Source organism: Octopus sinensis, linkage group LG4 (genome assembly GCF_006345805.1).
Source record: "Octopus sinensis linkage group LG4, ASM634580v1, whole genome shotgun sequence".
Taxonomy (NCBI): Eukaryota; Metazoa; Mollusca; class Cephalopoda; order Octopoda; family Octopodidae; genus Octopus; species Octopus sinensis.
The window spans coordinates 3,235,019-3,259,385 of record NC_043000.1 but is presented as its reverse complement, the minus strand read 5'-3'; the positions used below and the strand labels follow the sequence as shown (position 1 = coordinate 3,259,385).

At 38.6% G+C, this 24,367-nt stretch overlaps 1 protein-coding gene across 3 annotated transcripts in view; it reads left to right on the top strand.

Annotated features, from left to right (window-relative positions):
- LOC118762852 overlaps window positions 1–21,057 on the top strand; it is a 149,557-nt gene extending 128,500 nt beyond the window's left edge. For 2 of the 3 annotated variants that reach the window (XM_036501715.1, XM_036501713.1), the window contains 3 exons: window positions 9,809–9,997; window positions 12,664–12,951; window positions 20,696–21,057. In XM_036501715.1, the coding sequence (XP_036357608.1) occupies window positions 9,809–9,997; window positions 12,664–12,951; window positions 20,696–20,878 (660 nt within the window). In that variant the 3' untranslated portion in view covers window positions 20,879–21,057. The remainder of the gene's footprint in view (window positions 1–9,808; window positions 9,998–12,663; window positions 12,952–20,695) is intronic. The other variant, XM_036501714.1, reaches the window with a different exon arrangement.
- Window positions 21,058–24,367: the final 3,310 nt, after the last annotated feature.

Here is a 24,367-nt window from a genome sequence, read left to right as displayed (position 1 = left end):
AGGCAGTGCTCCAGCATGGCCGCAGTCAAATGACTGAAACAAGTAAAAGAGTAAAGAGTAAGAGTGTATGTATATTTCTGATAGATACAATGACCCTACCATTATACAGTTTTTAGTCCTTACCTATTTGTAACTTTGCAAAATATCACATAGAGATTAGTTACAGTTTTGACTAATGCTTTTTTGTCTAGATTATCATTTATTTGTAAGTATAATGTAATCTGCTGTAGTAGTTCCTTGTCACATATGCGCTTTAAATGTTGCAGATTGTAGGAGAGAATGGAAGCAATTTGTTCTCAAAACCTTGTAAAACAGAACAGTAAGGGTATTAAACCTATCTATAAACTACTATAACAAATATATTACAAAATACAGAATATTAAGCATTTCCTCATAACAAAGCACAAGCAAGTAAAGCCATGGATAAACTCCAAATGACCAATGTAATATACATAAATTCATTTGTAGACACGAAAGTTACAAATTATTATATATTGGATAAAGGAATATTACAACGTTCAGCAAGTTGGTTATTCACCTACGACATGAAGCTATTGTAACATATTAACAATGGAAGACACGAGACACACTGCGACAATCTCATGATTTTTATTTTATTGAAGACTGCTGCCTACACATTCCTCTCTAATTGTTATAAATTCTACTGCAAATATTTCCCTGTCTTGCTGTGCTAGACTTCTTAAATATGTGACACATAATCAGCCCTTCATGTAAGAAAATAGTTTATTTCTTCTTCCTAGTATAGGCGCAGGCGTGGCTGTGTGGTAAGTAGCTAGCTAACCAACCACATGATTCCGGGTTCAGTCCCACTGTGTGGCATCTTGGGCAAGTGTATTCTGCTATAGCCCCGGGCCGACCAATGCCTTGTGAGTGGATTTGGTAGACGGAAACTGAAAGAAGCCTGTCGTATATATATATATATATATATATATATATATATATATATATATATTATGCGTGTATGTGTTTGTGTGTCTGTGTTTGTCCCCCCAACATCGCTTGACAACCAATGCTGGTGTGTTTACGTCCCCGTCACTTAGCGGTTCGGCAAAAGAGACCGATAGAATAAGTACTGGGCTTACAAAGAATAAGTCCTGAAGTTGAGTTGCTCGACTAAAGGCGGTGCTCCAGCATGGCCGCAGTCAAATGACTGAAACAAGTAAAAGAGTAAAGAGTAAAGAGTATATCTACCTGTGAAAACAACATAATGGAGGTGACTCTATGTAGTCACTTAACCTGCTAGTAATAGTAGCCAAATCTTCCTTAAAACATATTGTAACATCTTAAAAGAGAATGCATTATATCAGTGAGGGGTTGGTTTTATTAATTAATCTGTGAAGCTCACGGAGTCCTTCCCCATGCCAGACAAAATGCTTAGAGAGATTTCTTTCAGCTCTTTGCCTTCTGAAGCAGACTTTGCTTTTCATCTCTTCAGTGTCAGTAAAATAAGTACCAGTTAAACATTGAGATGATGTAATAAACTATCTCCCTAAAATTGCTGGCCTTGTGCCAAAATTGGAAAGAATTAATTAGCCTGTGAAGGAGAGACATCATCATCATCATCATCATCGTTTAGCATCCGTTTTCCATGCTAGCATGGGTTGGACGGTTCTACTGGGGTCTGTGAAGCCAGAAGGCTTCATCAGGCCCAGTCAAATCTGGCAGTGTTTCTACGGCTGGATGCCCTTCCTAACGCCAACCACTCCGTGAGTGTAGTGGGTGCTTTTTACGTAATAATAATAATAATAATAATAATAATAATAATCCTTTCTACTATAGGCACAAAGCCAGAAATTTTGGGGTGAGAGGGTTAATTGATTACAGTACCCACAAAATTGTCAGACCCTTTATGATTTAGGGATACTGTTGTCAAACCTGGGTAATTAGAAATGGGGTTGGAAAATGATAGAGATCTGGATAGTGGGGCCACAATGATAGTGATGAGAGAAAGTAAGCCAAGGAAGGCAAATGTAATAAGTGAATTTATATGAAAAATTAAGTGGAGAGAGAGGAGGGTGGAAGGGAGTGTGTGTGTGTTGTAGTATTAATAATAAAAGAAATTGAAGGAGAACACGGCTTGATAATGGGTCAAAGGTTTTTAGAGTATTGATAATAAAGACCGGCCCATTGGGTGGTTGAATCTTTTTGGATGTAATTCAGAATGTGCATTGTGGATATATTGCCAAAAATATATAATATGATCAGTATAGACTTTGTATAAAATATAATTGTAACATATATGTGAAATGTCAGCAGTTGTTCGGAGAGGAAATATAGATTTGTAATCGGAACATGAGTACATTGTTATGGGTTGAAGATAACTCATCATATTTAAACAAGTCTGGTGAGGAAAATTACACCCTCCCACGTTGGTGCGATCATATGATTGGCAATTATTGCAGTGTAATTATAATGCTATTTACTATTGTGGAAATACAGGGAAACAGCAAAATTAGAAAGAGTCAACATTGCATAATAAGCTAATCTATCAATAAATATCATCATCATCATCATCATCACCACTGCCACCATCATTGTCATCATCATCATCATCATCATCACCACCGCCATCACCACCATCGTTGTCATCATCATCATCACCACCGTCGTTGTCATTGTCATCATCATCACCAACACTTTCTTCTTCTCCCTCCTTCTCCTCCCTCTCCTTCCTCCTCCTTCCTCTTCCTCCTCCCTCTTCTTCCTCTTCCTTCCTCCTCCTCCTCCTTCCTCTTCTTCTCCTCCTCCTCCTCCTCCCCTCCTCCTCTTCCTCCTTATCCTTCTTCTTCTTCTCCTTATTCTTCTTCCTCTTCTTCTTCTTCTTCTTCTTCTTCTTCTTCTTCTCTTCTTCTTCTTCTTCTTCTTCTTCTTCTTCTTCTTCTTCTTCTTCTTCTTCTTCTTCTTCTCTACTACTTCCTTCTTCATCTAACATCCTTCTGCCATTCTGGCATGGGGTTGAATGGTTTGACAGCAGAATGGTTTGACCTGGCAAATCTAACGACTGCTCCAAGACCTACAGTCTGCTTTGGTATAATTTTCCAAGGTTGGATGCACTACTTAACACCAACCACTTTACAGAGTACTGGGTGCTTCTTTTTTTTTTATGTGGCACCAGCAACAGGGAAGCCTCCAAGTAACTTGCAAGACATGACCAAGAGAATTAGTATTGAGGAAGGTGGCTTTCTGTCAGGTGATGAAAAGTCGAAGTATGAATGCAGGGACAGAAATAGGTGTCTTACAGTAAAGATACAGGGCAATTCTTAGTTAAGATTTAGCTAATCTATCTACTTCTATAAAGTAAGAATTTGGTTTTTATTTCCAGTTTTGTTTTGGCTTTTTTTATATTTCTTATTTCTTTTCATAAGTTTTATCTTCATTTATCCTCTGAACTGTTTTTAACTTTTTAACTAAAGAGGCAGAATAAAACATTTTGCGAAATCATCTGAATTAACGATTCAAACGTAGATGTTTATAAATTATGCCGAAATCAATGTAATGTCATTAGCAGAAGCTTATGTTTCTGTTTTAGCCCCCTTGTGAGCAATAAAGAAATAAGAAGCTTATGTTTCTGTTATATACATATAGCTGTGTGTGTGTGTGCTTGCGTGCGTCCGTGCGTGGGCACACACACACACATACAGCTATATGTATATTTGGTTGGTTGGTTGGTAGGCCATCAAATTTTAAAGAAATGAACAGCTAATGAGGTGGATAAATCAATATAATATTTGTGAATAAGATAACAAACCTTATTGATAAAATGGAGATAATACAAAGTTATAAAAGACATAAACTTCCAATAGAAATAGTCCTATATGGACTTCAGTACGACTTCACCAATAATTGTTGTTTACTTATATTTCAAGAGTTTCTTATTATTCATTCCATAACATTGCATCTTTCCCATCTATATCACATTAAAAGAAACTTTTAATTCGAAGTATCCAGCAATTCCTAAAATATGATAAATCGATTTAGATGAAATATTTAGCTTTCTCTCTCTGTCTTGCTCTCCAACAATATTCTCAATATAGAGCTCTGGTGCACAGCCTTAACATATTTTGTACTTTCTTATTTCTTTATTGCCCACAAGGGGCTAAACATAGCGGGGACAAACAGGGACAGACAAAGGGATTAAGTCGATTACATCGACCCCAGTGCGTAGCTGGTACTTTATTTATCGACCCCAAAAGGATGAAAGGTAAAGTCAACCTCGGCGGAATTTGGGCTCAGAACGTAACGGCAAACGAAATACCTATTTCTTTACTACCCACAAGGGGCTAAACACAGAGAGAACAAGCAAGGACAGACAAAGGGATTAAGTCGATTACATCGACCCCAGTGCATAACTGGTACTTTATTCATTGACTCTTGGAGGATGAAAGGCAAAGTCGACCGCAGCGGAATTTGAACTCAGAACATAATGGCAGATAAAATGCCGCTAAGCATTTCACCCCACGTACTAATGATTCTGCCAGCTCGCCGCCTTTTGTACTTTCTAATGATGCCAGTGCCCCAGACTGGCTTTCATGCCAGTGGCTCATAAAAAGCAACATCTGAACGTGGTCGATACCAGTGCCCCATGACTGGCTCCTGTGCTGGTGGCATGTAAAAAAACACCATCCGAATGTGGCTGATGCCAGTGCCCCCAACTGACTCCCATGCTGGTGGCACATAAAAACACTATCCGAAGGTGATTGATGCCAGTACCTCCTGTCTGACTCCCTTGCTGGTGGCATGTAAAAAGCACCATCCAAACATGGTCAATGCCAGTTCACCCCTGACTGGCTCCTGTGCCAGTGGTGCATAAAAAGCACCCGCTGCACTCTCAGAGTGGTTGGCGTTAGGAAGAGCATCCAGGTGTAGAAACATTGCCAGATCAGATTGGTGCTTGGTGCAGCCCACTGGCTTGCCAAACCTCAGTCAAACCGTCCAACCCATATCAGCATGGAAAGCGGATGTTTAACAATGATGATGATGATGATGATAGTTGCTGTCTTCTATAAGTTTGAGGTGAGCTTGGCTGTCCATACATACAGGCATGTCTTTTTGCCAACCAAGAGATCCTTGTTTTACAGGTTCATGGGTGTGCTAGTGCCATGTAAAAAGCACCAGTTTCAGTGTCACGTAAAAAGCACCTGAGCCGGCGTCACATGAAAAGCACCCATGCAAGTGCCACATATAAAGGATCTGTGCCAGTGTCACATATAAAGGACCTGTGCCAGTGTCACATATAAAGCACCCAGTACACTCTGTTTAGTCATTGGCGTTAGGAAGGAGGGCATCCAACTGTAGAAACCATGCCAAAATAGACAATTGCAGCTTGGGCAGCTCTCCACCTGACCAGCTCCTGTCAAACCATCCAACCCATGCCAGCATGGAAAGCAGACATTAGATGATGACAACAATGATGACACTGATGATGATGATGAGGAGGAGGAGGAGGAGGGTGATGGTGATGATGATGATGATGGTGATTGTACTCCACATTACTTACCATATACTTTGTCACCAGATCACTGAGTCTAATTAAGAAAGATCATCTGACATTTATTTGCTACATGTTATGTATAATATTCTCAACAAGATATCTTCTATGTGGTTACTGAATCTGCTAGAAATAACAGCCAAATTTCCCTCAAATTACATTGTATTGTCTTAAAAACAGAATATATTAACTAGATAATTTAGTCAGACACACTAATGTCTGAAAAACAAACAATTAAATGATCACAGCTAGGCTTTTATGATCTTTCTACTGGTTGAGACTAAACAACAACATAGAAAATACTAATACCACCTCCAGTACTACTACCACTGCTACTGATGCCACCACCACCACTAATAACAAGCAAATGAGAGAACCTGGCTGCATATGTAGGTGCAGGCATGGTTGTGTGGTAAAAAGCTTGCTTTCCAACCACATGGTTTTAGGTTCAGTCCAAGTGTGGCACCTTGGACATTGCCTTCTGCTATAGCCCCAGAATAACCAAAGTCTTGTGAGTGAACTTGGTGGATAGAAACTGAAAGAAACCCATCATACACACACACACACTATTTATAAATCATCATCATCATCATTTAACGTCCGTTTTCCATGCTAGCATGGGTTGGACGGTTCGACCGGGGTCTGGTAAGCCATGAAGGCTGCACTAGGCTCCAGTCTAATTTGGCAGTGTTTCTACAGCTGGATGCCCTTCCTAACGCCAATCACTCCATGAGTGTAGTGGCTGTTTTTTTACGTGCCACTGGCATAGGAGCCAGAGCAGGCTGGCAAACAGCCACGATCGGTTGGTGCTTTTACGTGTCACCGACACGGACGCCAGTCAGGCGACGCTAGTAAGAGCCACTCTCGAACGGTGCTTTTATGTGTCACCGGCACAGGTGTCTTAACTACAATTTCCATTCAAATTTTTTGATGTTGATGAACTTGACTCAACAGATCTCCTCAAGAACTGGGTCACTCTATGATCCAAGGTTAGCACAGCAGGCCATCCTGCGAGCCATGAACTCACTTCATTTGTCGGGTCTTCGAAGTCACAGCATGTGTGTGTGTGTGTGTGTGTGTGTGTGTGTGTGCATGCCTTTGTGTGTTCATTTCTCCTTCACTACCACTTGACACCTGTTGTTGATTTGTTTACATCCCTGCAACTTAGTGGTTCAGCCAGAAGAGATTGATAGAATAAGTACCAGGCTTAGAAAAAAATAAGTATTGGGGTTGATTTGTTTGACTAAACACTTCAATGTGGTGTCCCGGCATGGCCAGATGACTGAAACAAGTAAAAGGTAATAGATAGACCCTAGACCTGCTAGAAATAGCAGCTAAATATCCTTCAGATCATATCCTACCTATCTTTGAAAAAAAAAAAAAATTGGAAAGGGCATATCAAGTACTGCTGTCCTGGATACAGTTTGTCTGGAGAACAAAGACAAAAAGAAAAAACCAGATGGGATGGCAATGGCTGGAACACCTTTGATGATAAGCATAATTGATCAGAATTGATCTAGGGCAAAAAAAAAAAAAATAGCAACAATTTCCTCTCTGCCTACCACCATTGTTAAATTATAGATTTACATCTTAAAACATTTAAAATCTTTTTACTCCGCAGTTTTCACCCCAATGCAGGATTGAACTGACTTTCATTTTTACATTTACATAAGTTAATGTTTCTCAATGGATTCATAGTATTTGTGTTTTTTGTTTGTTACTTTTTTTTTAAAAACTGTATTCCATATTATCATATTATTTGCATCTGTAAACTGTAGATTACTCAAGGCTCTTTGATTCTCATTCAGTTTTGTTTTGGTGGGTTTTTTTTTGTAAGCAGCATGTCTACTGTCATTGAAGTCTGATTGTTTTCTTCCGATGAACACAAAAGTCTCTAGCTGTAGTAATCACATCTTCATCTCCTATGAATCTATGAATATTTTCCTCATTAACCACTAAAACAATAATGTTTTATTCAACAGAATGTCATAATATCATACATGTCATTCCGTTGAAATTACTTGCATTCTAATTTGACATCGCTGTTGCCATCGCCACCACCAAAACCATCACCACCACCACCACCATCACCATCATCGACATCATCATCATCATTACAGCTTTCAATCTTAGCACAGCATATGTCGGATAAATCTACAAAATGGTCAACATTCAACACTTGTCCTTTGTAGTTTTCTTTCCTTCATTCATCTCAAAGTGAGGCCAATATCGTTTATCTTCTCCATGCCAAACTCCGTCTATGATATTGCTCTAACAGGACTGACTGGATTATCTCAATATTACAACTAATTTATTACATTGAATGCAGCCTGGTATTGTTGCACTTACACGACTTCTCTTATTTGTTGTGTCATATAGTGTAAAATATCAGTTATTTATTGCTCTCAGTTAACATGAAATATATGTACTGTTCTATCTTTTACACCTGATTGACCATTAGCCATAAAATGTTAGCCTGATCTTTTCATATTGGTGTGGTCAATAACCATAAACCCCTCTCATTCGGTTGTTACATTTTTATCGAGGTATCTCTGAAAGAGTTAAATCTCCCATGTATATCTGGAGGAATTCCAGAATTCTTAGTATTAAGAAAACTGGAAACAGTTATTGCAAACTTTGCAATACCATTCACACAACATGGCATGCATAAAGCTATAAACTGGGGTGAAGGTGGCAGAGGTTACAGACGTAGAGCATAGGGGTGGGAGATGGTAAGGGAAGTTAATTTTGATATGTGTGGTCATGTATATGTATATATGTGTATACACACACACACACACACACACACACACACACCACAGTTGGGTGTAGCAAGGTATATATTATTTCTTCAGATTTTGGTGAGGAAAAATAAACCTTTATGGGTTACTCACTGCTTATATTCATGGTGTGATTAACCAGTATGCTAGCACAAATCTGTCTTCATGAGAGTAGGATTAGAATATCTCACTCTTATAATTAAAATAGGTGCCCAGCTGGAGAAAGTTTTAATATGAATTTTTTTCTCAGCAAAGCAGAGCCTGTACTTCTTACTACTATTAAAGGAAAGTTTACACTTTTCCACTCTCCTCCATTTGATGTTTTCCTTCAATACCCATGCTAGGGATGTGACATTTCATTTCCCCTAAGTGTTAATCAAGGACTTGTGATTGTTGAATTTGGTCCTGGAGGGACCTTCGGTTGCACATAGATATTTTTGGATGTCTGTTGCACCATTTGGATCCTCTGAGACCACCTTTGCCTCATACACAATGGTTTCTGTATCGTAATAGTTGTTACATGGACATGTGGCATTACTTCTGTCTGAGTAGCTTGCCTTTGTTTCAAACTGGGACCTACTTAGTTATATTTTTTTGATGCTACAAGTGCAGCTAAAAGTGACCCTCAAGGTTTGTTTGTTACATATTTTCCAGTATTTATGTGTTTGGGGGTAGTGCTTATCAACTAAACTAATGAAGATCTTACCTACATAAGTTTTTATGTTCAGGTCAAATGAGGATGTGAACAACGACTTTATTGTGGCATATTTTTTCTTGGTGGAGTTAGGATCAGGCATATACTTAATCTAATCCATAAAACCACAGGAGGCCTGGGCCTTATTGTAGTGCAGGACTACCATATCAAAAATCTCCTCGAAGATAGGTGGAATGTTCTTTTGCTAACCCCTTTGACCAAGTTCCTGAAAACTATGGCTGGATGACAGAACTTGTATTAATATATGCCACCCTTAAGGTGGTGAGCTGGCAGAATCATTGGCAAGCTGGGCAAAATGCTTAGCAGTATTTCATTTATCTTTATGTTCTGAGTTCAAATTCCGCCATGGTTGACATTGCCTTTTATACTTTTGGGGGTTGATAAAATAAGTACCTGTTGGACACTGAGGGTGATGTAATCAACTTCCTTTTCTCTAAAAAATCCCTAGCCCTGTACCAAAATTTGTAATCAATATATGCCAGCCTCTTGTTCAGAGTTCAAAAAGAGTTTATAGGTACTAGTGTCTAAGCCTAATGTCACATCTGGCATATTGACCAATCACACTATGAATATAAGTATTGGAGTACCTGCAAGGGAATTTTTCCTTCTCCCCAAAATCTGAGGTGGTGGCGGGGGGGGGGGACGATGACAAAGATGATGGTGGTGATGATGATTATGATGATGACAGTAATGCTGAGGAAATGATGGCTACGATGACAGCAATAATGGTGAGGGCAGTGATGACATTGATTACAACAACAACATTTGGTCTCAGCAGAGCCTTTTTCTAAAATTTCATTTCAGTTGGACCCCTGCACAAAAGACAAGCAGCACATGGACAGTTGTATCAGCCCGTCAAATGCACCTGAGAACTCAACTGTTTCTCAGTTTTATACAAACAGTCTTACATGTCAAATAGTGTCTCAGTCAAAATTTAGTGAAGAGGTCTTCAACAAAGTGAAACCATTATTTTTAGAAATAGACAGTAATATGGTAAGTTGTTATGATATTTTTCATTATAAGCCATACCGTCAATTTAATAGTCTAAATGGTTGGCTAACTATTTAATCTCTATTCAACTGATCAATCTGATCAATATCCTTCTTCAGAAATTTATCATCAACTGTAGGAGACAAGAGACAGTTGCTGTTGTTAATCCACCACTTAAATCCCTTAGATCTTCTAATAAGTTCATTTAATCCTCCTCTTATTAATGATCTTGAGAAAAGATGATAATTGTCATCATCACTGCTTTCATTACACCATTTTTTGAACTGGCTTATAAGAACTTTCTCTTTAGTGTCCTCAATATCTAGCTATCTGTCTGTCTGAAGACTATCTGTCATCTGAAGAGCTTTACTAATGGAAGTATTTCAGTGCCTGTCTTGTAATATTCCTAGCATAGATTGTTTTCGTTAGGAATATCAAGGAAGCAAACTGGCAGAGTCATTCGAGTGTGGGACAGAGTGCCTCGTGTTATTTGTTCTGGCTCTCTCTGCACTCTGAGTTCAAATTCAATCAGGGTCAGCTTTGCCTGTCATACCTTCAGGGTCACTAGAAAAATACCAATCCAAAACAGTGGATGGATAGAGCTAGTTGAGAGTTGAGCAAGATTCTTTGTGTAAAGATCCAGCACTTTACATTCTGTCAGCTCTTCACATTCTTTACATTTTGCAGCAAAACTAATGCCAAGCTGTATCTTGAGACTTGTATGTGTGGGCAACTATCAATCTTCATAAAAAAAAGTATAGCCCTGCACATACATGTACAGAATGATGGTCAACCTTGACCTCTACTCATAAAAAAAAGCGAAGTGTCGGGAGCATCAATGACAATTCAAAACCAGCAAGACCTGGGAGAAGAATATCTTCCTTGAGTGGATGATTCCCATTCTGAGGGTGTGGCCCAGAAGTTGGCCCAGTGTTAAGAACAGTGGAGAAAATTTCTCAATGACCTATGCTCCATATTAGCTGACCTGTCCAGGATTTCTCAAAATGCTTAATGGTTGTTGGGCGACTCAGAGTTTAGATATTGTGTGAGATGATTTTTCCAGCTTTATCTTTAATTGCAATCTATATTTTTCTGCTCTTCTCCTCCACTTCATGAAATTACTTGCAATGGGTGAAGTTAGCTTCTAATGGTTCTATTTTCATCATCATTTCATTTAGCATCCGTTTTCCATGCTGGCATGGGTTAGATGGTTTGACTGGAACTGGTAAGCCGGAGAGCTGCACCAGGCTCCAATCTGTTTTGGCATGGTTTCTATGGCTGGATGCCCTTCCTAACACCAACCATTCTGCAGAGTGTATTGGGTACCTTTTATGTCAGCAGCATAGCTGCCTTTTACATGCCACCAACACAGGTGCCTTTTAGTATCACCGGCACTTACCACAACTACAAATTCACTTAGCTAGACATGTCTTCTCAAGCACAGCAAATTGCCAAAAGTCTCAGTCACTTATCTCTGTGAGACTCAACATCCAAAGGTCATACTTTACTACCTCGTCCCATGTCTTCCCGGGTCTTCCTCTTCCATGATTCCCTCCACGGTTAGAGATCCTTGAGATTTCATTCATTTACATTTTACTAACTATTCTAACTGCTTTGTTCAATAATTCAAATCATTCACTTTAACAATATCATCTGGGTTGTTCAGCATTTCTCTTCTAACTTTTTGCCTTTGTCATATACCATGGACAGCCATGGTAGGCTTGCCATTTATTTCTAAGTTAACGGTTTCTTTATTTGTTTGTTGTCCCTTCTGTCTTATCTGTCTTAAGTTTTTTTACCTTTATTTCAAACTTTCACATCAACAGTTTTATTTGCACCATATCACTTTGCTTTCATCATTTTCTTTTGTCTGTTTGGTGGGACTATTAAAATATCCAAAAAGGTAAAAATAAAAATCGTTTTTGGCGTTTATGTTTCCTGAATAATAATATCATGTGATCACATGACCGACCAGACCATCAGATGTTGTTACACATCGTTGGTCACAATGCGTTCACATTGTTTTAGCCTCTGAATGACGCCACCCTGCTGGCTAAGTGAGCAGGCCAACAGAAGAAAGAGTGGGAGAAAGAGTGGTAAAAGAGTACAGCAGGGTTCAACACCCCTGCCAGAGCCTCGTGGAGCTTTTAGGTGTTTTCGCTTAATAAACACTCACAACGCCTGGCCTGGGAATCGAAACCGTGGTCCTACGACCGCGAGTCCGCTGCCCTAACCACTGGGCCATTGCGCCTCCACGGATAATAATATAGATTACTTAATTGAATGTCTGATTGTCAGGTGAAACCCATGTTGTCCATCTTTTCATTGAGTGGTTGAACAAGATATTTATTATTGTAAGACTATTTATTGTACAGAACTGCAATACATACATGCATTTTTTTGTTGGCAAAATTGTTGTTTATTGCTGGAAGTCCTTCATACCATGATTATTTGACTGTGAAGTAAGGATTGTGATTGTTTTTATGCCAGTCAACCAGATGGGAGCAATTAAAGTTATGTACGCCTCTTCAGGAAAATAGTACAACAGATATTTAGTAATGCTACAACTCTTGGTCAAGTGTTTGGTAGTCCTTACAACTTGCACCTATTTGATTTCTTTATAGTTTGAACAAGCTGATCCTAAGAATATATTTGTTTCCATATTTCAGATGTCTCTGAGCCCTGTTAATTCACACATTCCTACTACTGAAGTGGAGGACACAGAAAAAGATGGCAGCTACAATTTCCTGAGTACTCCACCACCAAGTGAGAAAACCACAGAACATCTCCAGTTAAATGAAACATCTCCGGATCCCCAGCTGCCTACAGAGAAAGCTGACCAAACAGAAGTAAATTATGAGAATCAGTGCAGCTCTGAATTCAAAACTAACCAAACAGAAGTAAACTATGAGGATCAGTGCAGCTCTGAATTCAAGGCAAAAAGTCAAGAGAGTGAGGTAATATAGAACTTGTATCATTATTATTTGTATCATTAAGACAGGGTGCTAGCAGAAGCATTGGCATGCTGGCCAAAATGCTTCACACCTTTTCATCCATCTTTACACTCTAAGTCCAAAATCTGCTAAGGTCAGCTTTGCCTTTCATCCTTTCAAAGTCAATGAAATAAATACCTATTTCTTTACTACCCACAAGGGACTAAACACAGAGAGGACAAACAAGGACAGACAAACGGATTAAGTCGATTATATCGACCCTAGTGTGTTACTGGTACTTATTTAATCGACCCCGAAAGGATGACAGGCAAAGTCGACCTCGGCGGAATTTGAACTCTGAACGTAACGGTAGATGAAATACCGCTAAGAATTTCGCCTGGCATGCTAACGTTTCTGCCAGCCCACCACCCTTGAAATAAATCGATGAAATAAATACCATTTGGTCACTGGGTTCTATATAGTAGAAAGGATTATCATTAGTATCATTGTTCTGAGTTTAGATTCTGCAAGGTTGACTTGGCTTTCATCCTTCCATGGTCGACAAAATAAGTTCCAGGTGAGCATTGGGGCCAATGTAATTGACTAGTCCCCTTCTAACAAAATTTTAGGCCTTGTGCTTATAGTAGAAAGCATTAACATTTGTTTCATTATTCTGTGGATAGGCACTGGTGTGGCCATGTGGTAAGAAGCTTGCTTCTCAACCACATGGTTCTGGATTCAGTCCCACTGCATGGCATCTCAGGCAAGTGTCTTCTACTGTAGCCTCAGGCCGACCAAAGCCTTGTGAGTGGATTGATCAACAACAATTGACTTACATCCTGGGTTAACATAGGGAATTAAACTAGTAGTATAATAGATATTTTTATCCCTTAGATGGTTATTCCAACCTCTAACTATACTAACTTATATGTATATGTGTGTATATGTTTGTCCCAACAACATTGCTTGACACCCGATGCTGGTGTGTTTACATCCCCGTAACGTAGCGGTTCGGCAAAATACACTGATAGAATAAGTACTAGGCTTACAAAGAATAAGTCCTGTGATTGATTTGCTTAACTAAAGGTGGTGCTCCAGAATGGCCACATTCAAATGACTGAAAAAATAAAAGAAAAGAATAAAAGAAAAACCCAATATCATTAGTAGTTGTACCAGTCAAGCAGAGGGTCAACATAAATTAACTGATACCCCACCACAAACCTTTGGCCTTATGATTTCATAAGATCTCATTATTATCCAAATAAACAACAAAATAAATACCAGTATATTTAACTCATTATATTCTGTGTTCATATTCTGCCAGGGTCAACTTTGCTTTCATCCCACCAGGATTGATAAAATGAAGTACCAGTCATGTACTGGGGTTGCTAGAATAAAGTGCCAGTCAAATATTGCGATCAGTGTCATTGCGTAACTCCCTCCCCTCAAAAATGCTGGCCTTGTGCCATAATTTGAAGCCAGTATCATTATTATTCGGTGGCATTTCTGAGTTCAAATGCCTTTAAGGTCAACTTTGCCTTTCATCCTTTAAGGATTGATAAAATAAAGCACTGGTCAAGTACTTGCACTGATGTAATCAACTTACCCCACCCCACCTTTAAAATTACTGGCCTTGATCCAAAATTTGAAAGAATTATTATTATTGTTAAGGTGGAAGAATTTTTAATATGCCAAAAATACTTAGTGGCATTTTGTCTGACTTTACAGTCAGAGTTCAAATTTCCATCAAGGTTTCATCCTATTGGGCTTGAAAAATAAGTACCAGTCGAGCCCTGGGGTCAATGTAATCGACTTACCCCCTCACCCAAAAGTGCTGGCCTTGTGCAAAACTTTGAGGTTATCATCATCATCATCATCATTATTATTGTTATTATTATCATTATTATTATATGTTTGACTTTTGTTTTGTATTTGTACAAGTGGACTCCAAGTCTCAGCCAGAGACCTCAAGAGACAACTTCATGTTGGTGTTATGCCTAGGGTGTCATATATTTGGTTTTGTACATAGTGTTGTTCTAAAGAATGTTTAAGAAACCATAAGAAAATTATAAGTTTGTTTTAAAATTTGAGATTACATAAACAGCATTTTATGTAGGATATGGGCAGTTCCCATGAGCACTATCTTTTGAATTTCTGCCATTTTGGGGTTTCCTGGTATCTAAGCTAGGTAGCAATCAGCCACTTTTGCTAACATTCCTGGGGCACCTATGACAACAGGTATTGTTTTAGTCTTGAGGTTCCACATTTTGCCAATTTCTATTTCAAGATCTTTATACTTGCTGAGTTTTTGGTAGATCTTGACAAATACATTTATATTGATTGGGACTGTCATATCAATGGGGAGGCATAATTTTTGTCTGAAGTCTTTCAATATAATGTCTGGCCTATTTGCATCTATCTTTCTGTTAGTTTGAATGGTGAAGTTCCAGAGGAGTGAGATGCGGTCATTTTCAAGCACTTGGAGATGGTTTGTGTTCCCACCAGTTTTTATCATGCAGCAAGTTCAGATTTTTGCAAATTACCCAGCGAATATATTGTGCTGCTCTAACATGCCTTTTGAGATACTCTGTAGGCACAAGGAGACTGCACATGGAGACAATATGATCAATGGTTTCATTTTGTTGTTGACATACACGACATGTTGGGCTGCTGCCATTCTTCAATATGTTGGCCTGGTAGTTTCTTGTAGGTAGGCATTGATCTTGGGCTGCTATGATAAACCCTTCTGTTTCTGATTTTAAGCCAGAAGCCACTAACCATTGATAGGTAAGGGCTCTGTCAACATCAACACTATTAGCTCTCTTTGGGTATTTGCCATTGAGAGGTTTTTCTTACCATTTATCAGTAAGAATATCTAAGGCAGCAGTTTTAGCACAGGTTTTCATATGCTTAGCTTTTTCTGTGCTTGTTTCTAGCATGTCTAATTCTGAAATTTGTTGTATTTGGAATTCCACTTAGATATCCCTTTGCTTGTTTTGTTACTGAGTATGATGCTTTCTTGTTTTCATGTTTTGAGACAAGTTTTAACATCCAGTCATCAGAGTTTTTCAGGTAGGTGTCTAGGCCAATTGTGGCAATCTTCATTGTTAATTCCAGTTGTAAAAGTCCATGGCCTCCCTCTTTTCTTAGAAGATAAAGTCGTTCTATATCTGCCTTAAGATGGTGCATTCTATGCATTATCAATAATTTTCATATTTTTCTGTCAAGATTACATATTTCAGTAATTGACCAGTTAATGATATTGAAACTGTAAGTCACAACTGGTATGGCTAAAGTGTACTGATTACTTCAAACCTGTTTCTTGCATTCAGCTCTGTCTTGAGTATTTAGAATTATTGTTATTATTATTATCATTATTATTATTATTATTGAGTGAGTGAGCAGTGCATGCCATCAAAGTGACACTGGAGTAAATTATTATTATTATTATTATTATTATTATTATTATTAGTAGTAGTAGTAGTAGTAGTAGTAGTAGTAGTAGTAGTAGTAGTAGTAGTAGAGGATTGTGATTGAGTTTTGGTATGATGTACATCACCATAGCAAAAATGGAAAGTATAACAGCTAATTCTAGTTGTTTATTACGAGTGAAATGGAAATGAAATTGAATGTTCAGCTTTCTGAGTTCTTAATTCACGTCAGTTATCCCAGAAAGTGGTTCTGGAGACATAGGTATATGCTGAAACTGTCAAAATAACAAGATTTCAAATGACCAATAATTTGAAAATGTCTTTAAAATTGGCGACAGTTGAAACCAGATGTCAGACACTCAATTTTACATAAAAGATTGTATATAATCTATTACAATTACAATGTCTTTGACATGAAGATTAAAACCTACATAACTGCTAACTTTTTCTAGTTCTACATCTGTTCAATGTTGTCTATTTAAATCTTATTCTAAGTCCTATTATAATTCCATTCACATCTATAATGCATAATAAGAATGCAAATTAACCCCTATAATTGACAGGTACATTAGTTTCTTGAGCCCAGAAGGATGAAGAACAAAGCTGGCCCTTAGCAAGATTTTGAACTCAGAGTGGTTGTAGCTAAATACTCTAGGCATTTTGTCTGGTGCTTTAATGATTCTGCTAATTGCTTTATTACTGCTGTTACACTGATTAAAACTGTTGGTACCTCTCACTTGCATCATCTTCATATTCCGGTGTTTAAGAAAAAAATGGAAAAAAAATAATAATTGCCACATGATGCCTACATGTAGTTTAACCATTTCATTTCTGCATTTATTTTGAGATGCTCTGTTGTCCTTTCAATTAGTTTTAAATATAACAAAGAATTTAGTAAAATAACATTTATCATTAAGCTAGTGTTAGGAACATAAATTGTGACTAAGGTTTGGTGGAAGATTTTAATTCAAAACTTACAAAAACAGGATATTTGTACTCAGAGCCAGAGCCGGTTTCAGCCGGGTTGGTAATGAAAGGGTTAAAGAAAGGCTTTTGAGAGGAAACCAACAAATGTTACTGCCAGAAATAGGGTACAAAGAATCAGTATTTGATGATGTGACAGTGTACTACTGAGAATAATGATGGTGATGATTATGATGATGATGATGATGATGATGATGAAAGTATCAATTATCTATTGAGTGTGTGTGGTATATCAGCACAAAAAGAGTATAAGTGCAGCTGTAACTGTAGGTAAAAGAGTGCGTTGGGGCGTTAGCTGATGAGTGTAACTTCAAAATAACAGAAAAGTGGTATGAAGACAAAGCAGAAGCTGAGAATTACAAGGTCTTAGGGGGCTTCCCCATAAAGACTGACTATACTATTGAAACAAGAAGACCAGATATGATAATAAGGGACTAAATAAATACATAGATTATAGATTTTGTAATTCCCTATGATAACAGAGTCAATATTAAAGAAATTGAAAAAAATCAAGAAATATCCGGATCTAGCCCGAGAGCTGAAGAGACTGTGGAAGACTAAGAATATAATTATTCCTGTAGTAATTGGTGCTCTTGGCACAACACCTAAAATGTTACCTAAAGGCACTAGCTTAGCTAGAGTGTGTGTTGCCGGAGGAGCCCTTCCGTTTGCCACCCCTGGACCCCACAAAAATCTCATATTGCCTGCAGCAATAGCCTACAACAGGATGAAAAGTGCTGCCCAGGGCGGACTGCTCCTACTGCAATAGATTGCTGTCTGTTCTCACAGAATCAACCAGAGCAAGTAGGACCGAGAGCTCTAAAAAGTTAAATAATAATAATAATAATAATAATAATAATAATGTTCGTGTCCGCTGCCAGCCTCGTCTGGCACCCGTGTCGGTGATACGTAAAAGCACCATTCGCTTGAGGCCGTTTGCCAGCTCTGTCTGGCACCCGTGTCGGTGGCATGTAAAAGCACCATCCGTTCGTGTTCGTTGCCAGCCTCGCCTGGCCCCGTGCTGGTGACACGTAAAAGCATCGTCCGTTCGTGGCCGTTTGCCAGCTCTGTCTGGCCCCGTGTCGGTGGCACGTAAAAGCACCATCTGTTCGTGTTCGTTGCCAGCATCGCCTGGCCCCATGCCGGTGACACGTAAAAGCATCGTCCGTTCGTGGCCATTTGCCAGCTCTGTCTGGCACCTGTGCAGGTGGCATGTAAAAAACACCCACTACACTCACGGAGTGGTTGGCGTTAGGAAGGGCATCCAGCCTTAGAAACACTGCCAGATCTGACTGGGCCTGACGAAGCCTTCCAGCTTCACAGACCCCAGTTGACCCGTCCAACCCATGCTAGCATGGAAAGCGGACGCTAAATGATGAATAATAATAATAATAATAATAATAATGATAATAATAATAATAATAATAATAATAATAATAATAATAATGGTTTTGAATTATGGTACAAAGCCATCAGATTTGGGGCAGGGAGTAAATCAATTACATCAACCTCAGTATTCAAATGGTTCTTGTTTTATTGACCCAGAAAGGATGAAAGGCAATTTGACTCCAGCAAGATTAGAACTTAGAATGTAAAGAGCTAGAAGTAGTATGACAAGGCATTTATTCTGGTGCTCTAATTATTCTGCCAACCTGCCATTCTAGTAAAGATGATGATAATTATGATGACAATATCTATAATGGCAGCTGTGCAGGTGACAGGGATGACTATGACAGTAATGATTTCTAATGAGGTAATAAAACCAGAAATTGATCAGGATTGGCCCAATCAAACATATTGATCCCACCACTCAGCTGGTACGTTTTATAATTGACCTCAGTAGAATGTAAAAACAAAGGCAAATTTTGCAGGACTTAAAATAAGAATTTGAAGTAGTTTGATTAAACATTTTAAGGTATTTTGTCTGATGCTCCACCATTTCTGAAAAATCTATTGCCTGTCTTGGTACCAGGAAAATGAAATTTCTGTATCCTTGCAGACAACTACATCTATTTATAAGAAATCATCATCATCATCGTTTAACGTCCGCTTTCCATGCTAGCATGGGTTGGACGGTTCAACTGGGGTCTGGGGAGCCAGAAGGCTGCACCAGGCCAGTCAGATCTGGCAGTGTTTCTACAGCTGGATGCCCTTCCTAATGCCAACCACTCCGAGAGTGTAGTGGGTGATTTTATGTGCCACCGACACAGGTGCCAGACGAGGCTGGTGGACGGCCACGCTCGGATGGTGTTTTTTATGTGCCACCAACACAGGTGCCAGACGAGGCTGGCAGACGGCCACGATCGGATGGTGTTTGTTACGTGCCCACAGCACGGAGGCCAGTCAATGGTTAAATATATTTCAGTATATATATAAATATGTACTTGAATTTATAAATTAATTCAAATCTCTGTCAGGGTATTTTTATCATGTGTTGATGCAACTGGTGTATCTTAAAGAGAATTCCTGTTTTATATTCTACATTAAAGCTGACTGCAATTATGAAATAAGATTGATTTCTTTGTAAACATCAGCATCAATTTCTGTTCTTATTGATTAGATACAACTTGTATAGAATTACTTATTCTTTTAATGCTTTTTAGTTATTTAGAATTGCTGCTACAAAATATGTCAGTGTCTGTTTTGTTTTGTGTTACTCTTTTACTCTTTTACTTGTTTCAGTCATTTGACTGCGGCCATGCTGGAGCACCGCCTTTAGTCGAGCAAATCGACCCCGGGACTTATTCTTTGTAAGCCCAGTACTTATTCTGTCGGTCTCTTTTTGCTGAACCGCTAAGTGACGGGGACGTAAACACACTAGCATCGGTTGTCAAGCAATACTAGGGGGACAAACACAGACACACAAACATATACACACACACATATACATATATATATATATATATATATATATATATATAATGTAGGTCCCGGGTTGAGTCGGGGTTAACCACAGTAAATAAGGTACTCAATACATAGCAGAGTAAAGTAATTTATTTTATAGAAGGAGCTTCTACAGGACTAGAACTGTTTCATTCAGATGAAATCTTCAGGAAGCTTCCTGAAGATTTCATCTGAATGAAACAGTTCTAGTCCTGTAGAAGCTCCTTCTATAAAATAAATATATATATATATACATATATATGACAGGCTTCTTTCAGTTTCCGTCTACCAAATCCACTCACAAGGATTGGTCGGCCCGGGGTTATAGCAGAAGACAGTTGCCCAAGATGCCACGCAGTGGGACTGAACCTGGAACCATGTAGTTGGTTAGCAAGCTACTTACCACACAGCCACTCCTGCACCTGTTGTTTCATGATTTTTATTAATATATCTCTGTTTTACTGCTTCAGTATTTAACTCCTTTATCCTCACCACGAATCGATGCTCAAACTCAGACAGATTTTCAACAGAATGTTGTCGATGCTTCTACATCACCAATTGTTTTCCCACAAACTGATCAGATGATACAGTGTGATATTATCAACTCTCACACAGAATCGGCAGATGTTGAAGTCTCAGAAGCAGCTACATAACAACCTGTTTTAAATCACTACAGAATCCTGTTAACAGCCGTTCATCTATTCAATGTGTTCTTTAAATATCAATATCTCACACAACAAATCTTACTGACTTACTTTGCACTAGTTTCTGGTAACTTTAAATATTACTTTTCCAAAATTACTCAGTTATTTTGTGACAGAAATAAAATGTATTTTCCTAACACTCTACCAAGTCTTACCATTAATATTTTGCCTCTTATTTTTTAGCAATACCAATAAATTATATTCATGTATAAGTTTTGTTTTTTATATTTTATATATTTTTTTAGGTATTTTATATTCTAATGTTGGTAATAATAATTGTCTTAACCCTTTCGTTACTGAATTTATTTTGAGATGCTCAGTGTTTCTTCCAATTATTTTAAATATAACAAAGAATTAAGTAAAATAACATCATTATCATTAAGTTAGAGTTAGGGACATAAATTGTGACTAAGGTTTGGTGGAAGGTTTTAATTCAGAACTTTTGAAAACCAGACATTTGTACTAAAGAGCCAGAGCCAGTTTCAGCCGGGTTGGTAACGAAAGGGTTAAACACATTATTTCAAAATATTTGTTTCTTTATCATACACTTTCATTGTATGTTGGCATGGCACTATCAGTTGTTGCTGGATTCTTTTTTTTTCTATTTTAGGCACAAGGCCCAACATTTTGGGGAGGGGGCCAGTTGATTAGATCAACCCCAGTATGCAACTGGTACTTAATTTATCGACCCCGAAAGGATGAAAGGCAAAGTTGATCTCAGTGGAATTTGAACTCAGAATGTAAAGACAGAGAAAATACCACTAAGCATTTTACCTGGTGTGTTAACGAATCTGCCAGCTTGCTGCCTTGGATTCTTTGTCTGCTTCACATACCAGATGTGTTTGCTACTGTTGACTACATCTGGCAGTAGATTAGGAATTAAATAAAGGCATGGTGTTGTATGTCTAGTTGTTACATCAGATATGTAAAATAATGCACTTTCTCCTATACTAATTTATGCAGCTACAACACACCATAACTCTACATTAAAAAATAATAACATATCATAGGTCTTTCCCAAACCACAGGCTCATAAGGCTGGTTTCCTAGGTTTGGGTTCTGAGGTGTCTATTATTCCCTTCCTGGTCAGAATTCCAGTCCATTGCAGGATTACTAGTTTTTGCCAGCTGAGTGGACTGGAGTAGCATGAAATGAAGTGTTTTGCTCAAGAACTCAATGCATCACCTGGTCAAGGAATCAAACCCAAGACCAGCAGCCGCCCATGCATGCCAGCCTCCCTTCTCCATGTCATCAATGTTATCCAATGGAAAGGCAAAGACTGATACAGCTTATAAGTCAGTGGAAAGGCTGCTGGAGGTCAGCATTATGGAGTACTGGACTGATGGAAACCAGTTAAGTTGTTTGAAGAGGTGGTTCAAACTGGATCTTCAGGTGGGTAGGAACTGTGACGGAGTTGGGTGTCAGTCTCGTCCAGAATGAACTGCAGAGACACTCTCTTTGAAAAGTTGGGTAGAAGACCAGGGAAGCGTTCACTGTCTTTGTTTCATATTACTGCTTTACTGTCGGCCTTGCATCAGATTCCATTCAACCAAAATGGCTCAAGGTACGATTCTTATGCTGAAATATGAAAGCATAAAACTGTTCAATGGGCTGGCATAGGAGGTGCAAGTAGGCAACAAAGCCACAATTCGCTCTCTTATGAATTGCAGCAGATACATATTTTCTGACTCTGAACAATTGTGAATGGTTTTCCAACTGCACTTTCCCAAAGTTTCACAATAAGCAACAGACTGGAGACAGTGAACTTCAACAGCCATATATTGTCACTGCATCAATCAGGTCCCAAAGTGCTGCAACAAAACTGATTTCAAGGAACAAGGTGGTGGGTATGTTGAGCTGCTATGTGAGAAATAAATCACCATCACTGGATTCTTTTTTTTCTATTCTAGGCACAAGGCTCGAAATTTTTTGGGGGGCGGCCAGTTGATTAAATCGACCCCAGTGCGTTACTGGTACTTAATTTATCGACCTTGAAAGAATGAAAGGCAAAGTTGATCTCGGTGGAATTTGAACTCAGAATGTAAAGACAGAGGAAATACCTATTCCTTTACTACCCACAAGGGGCTAAACACAGAGAAGACAAACAAGGACAGACAAATGGATTAAGTCGATTATTTTGACCCAGTGCATAACTGGTACTTATTTAATTGACTCCAAAAGGATGACCTTGGCGGTATTTGAACTCAGAATGTAAAGACAGAGAAAATACCGCTAAGCATTTTGCCTGGTGTGTTAATGATTCTGCCAGCTTGCTGCCTTGGATTCTTTGTCTGCTTAACATACCAGGTGTGTTTGCTACTGTTGACTACATCTGGCAGTAGATTAGGAATATTCTCAGTCAGATCAAATGGTGAGTTGTGATGTTGCCAAAAAAAGACTGAAACAAGGGAAACATGATAAACAATATAAGGTTGTTAACACTACTAAATAACAGAATTGAAGGTTGTTACATAATTGCTTGCTGAGAGGTTGCCTCTTGTCCTCAATAGCATAGTCCACATAAACACATCATAGGGTAGATCAAGAATAGCTATGGCTTTGGTGTGGCATTGATCAGTTTGGGTCAGTTTAAAACTCACAACAGAATCAACCACCACCACTTGGCTCCAGAGACTAGATTGCTACAACTCAGAAGACATCTATTTAATGGTCAAAATAAATGGCTACCTCTTGGAACCATTTCACATTGTGTGCTTGTCTGTCCAGGATGCTCTCTCTCTCTCTCTCTCTTCTTTCCTGTACATTTTGGCATTGGGAATATTTTTTCAGATGTTATAGACTTTGAGGGCTTCTCATTTTCATAGGGACATAGGAAAGGTGTATCTGCTTGAGCAGATGACATCAAGGCCAGAGCGTCAGACATATCGGAATTCAAGGTAATTGCCACCATTCTGGGAGAGTACCAGGAACATTTTAGGGGATGCATATTAACCAAAAAAAAAAACAAAGTCAGGGAATGTGCAACTTGATGCCTACAGGGACCAATATCAGCTTTTGTTGCTGGACCAACAATCCAGTTAAAGTACTTGGGAATTGGTTAGAACTGGACCTCCAGAGAGAGAAAATTTTGAAGATTGCAAATGAGGAGAGAAATCTCATTTAGAAATGAGCTGAGAAGAAGTGGTTAACATCTACATTGATTTAGTAATGTAGTATTGTCTGACAGTCATGCTTTGTTCAAGGAAAGATCTAGGCAGATTAGAGCCCATGCACTTTCATTTCTTGGAGATTGGATAGGTTCCACTAGTCAGGAGATCAACCTGCTTCCAGCATTCATTACTTGGGAGTCACAGAATACCATCACTGATGATGTATTAACTGGTACTGAGACTGATACACCTGCAGAGATTCCTGGGCCACTTCCACAATAACAGAAAAAGATGTAAACATCTTTCATGTAATGGGATTTCTTCCTTT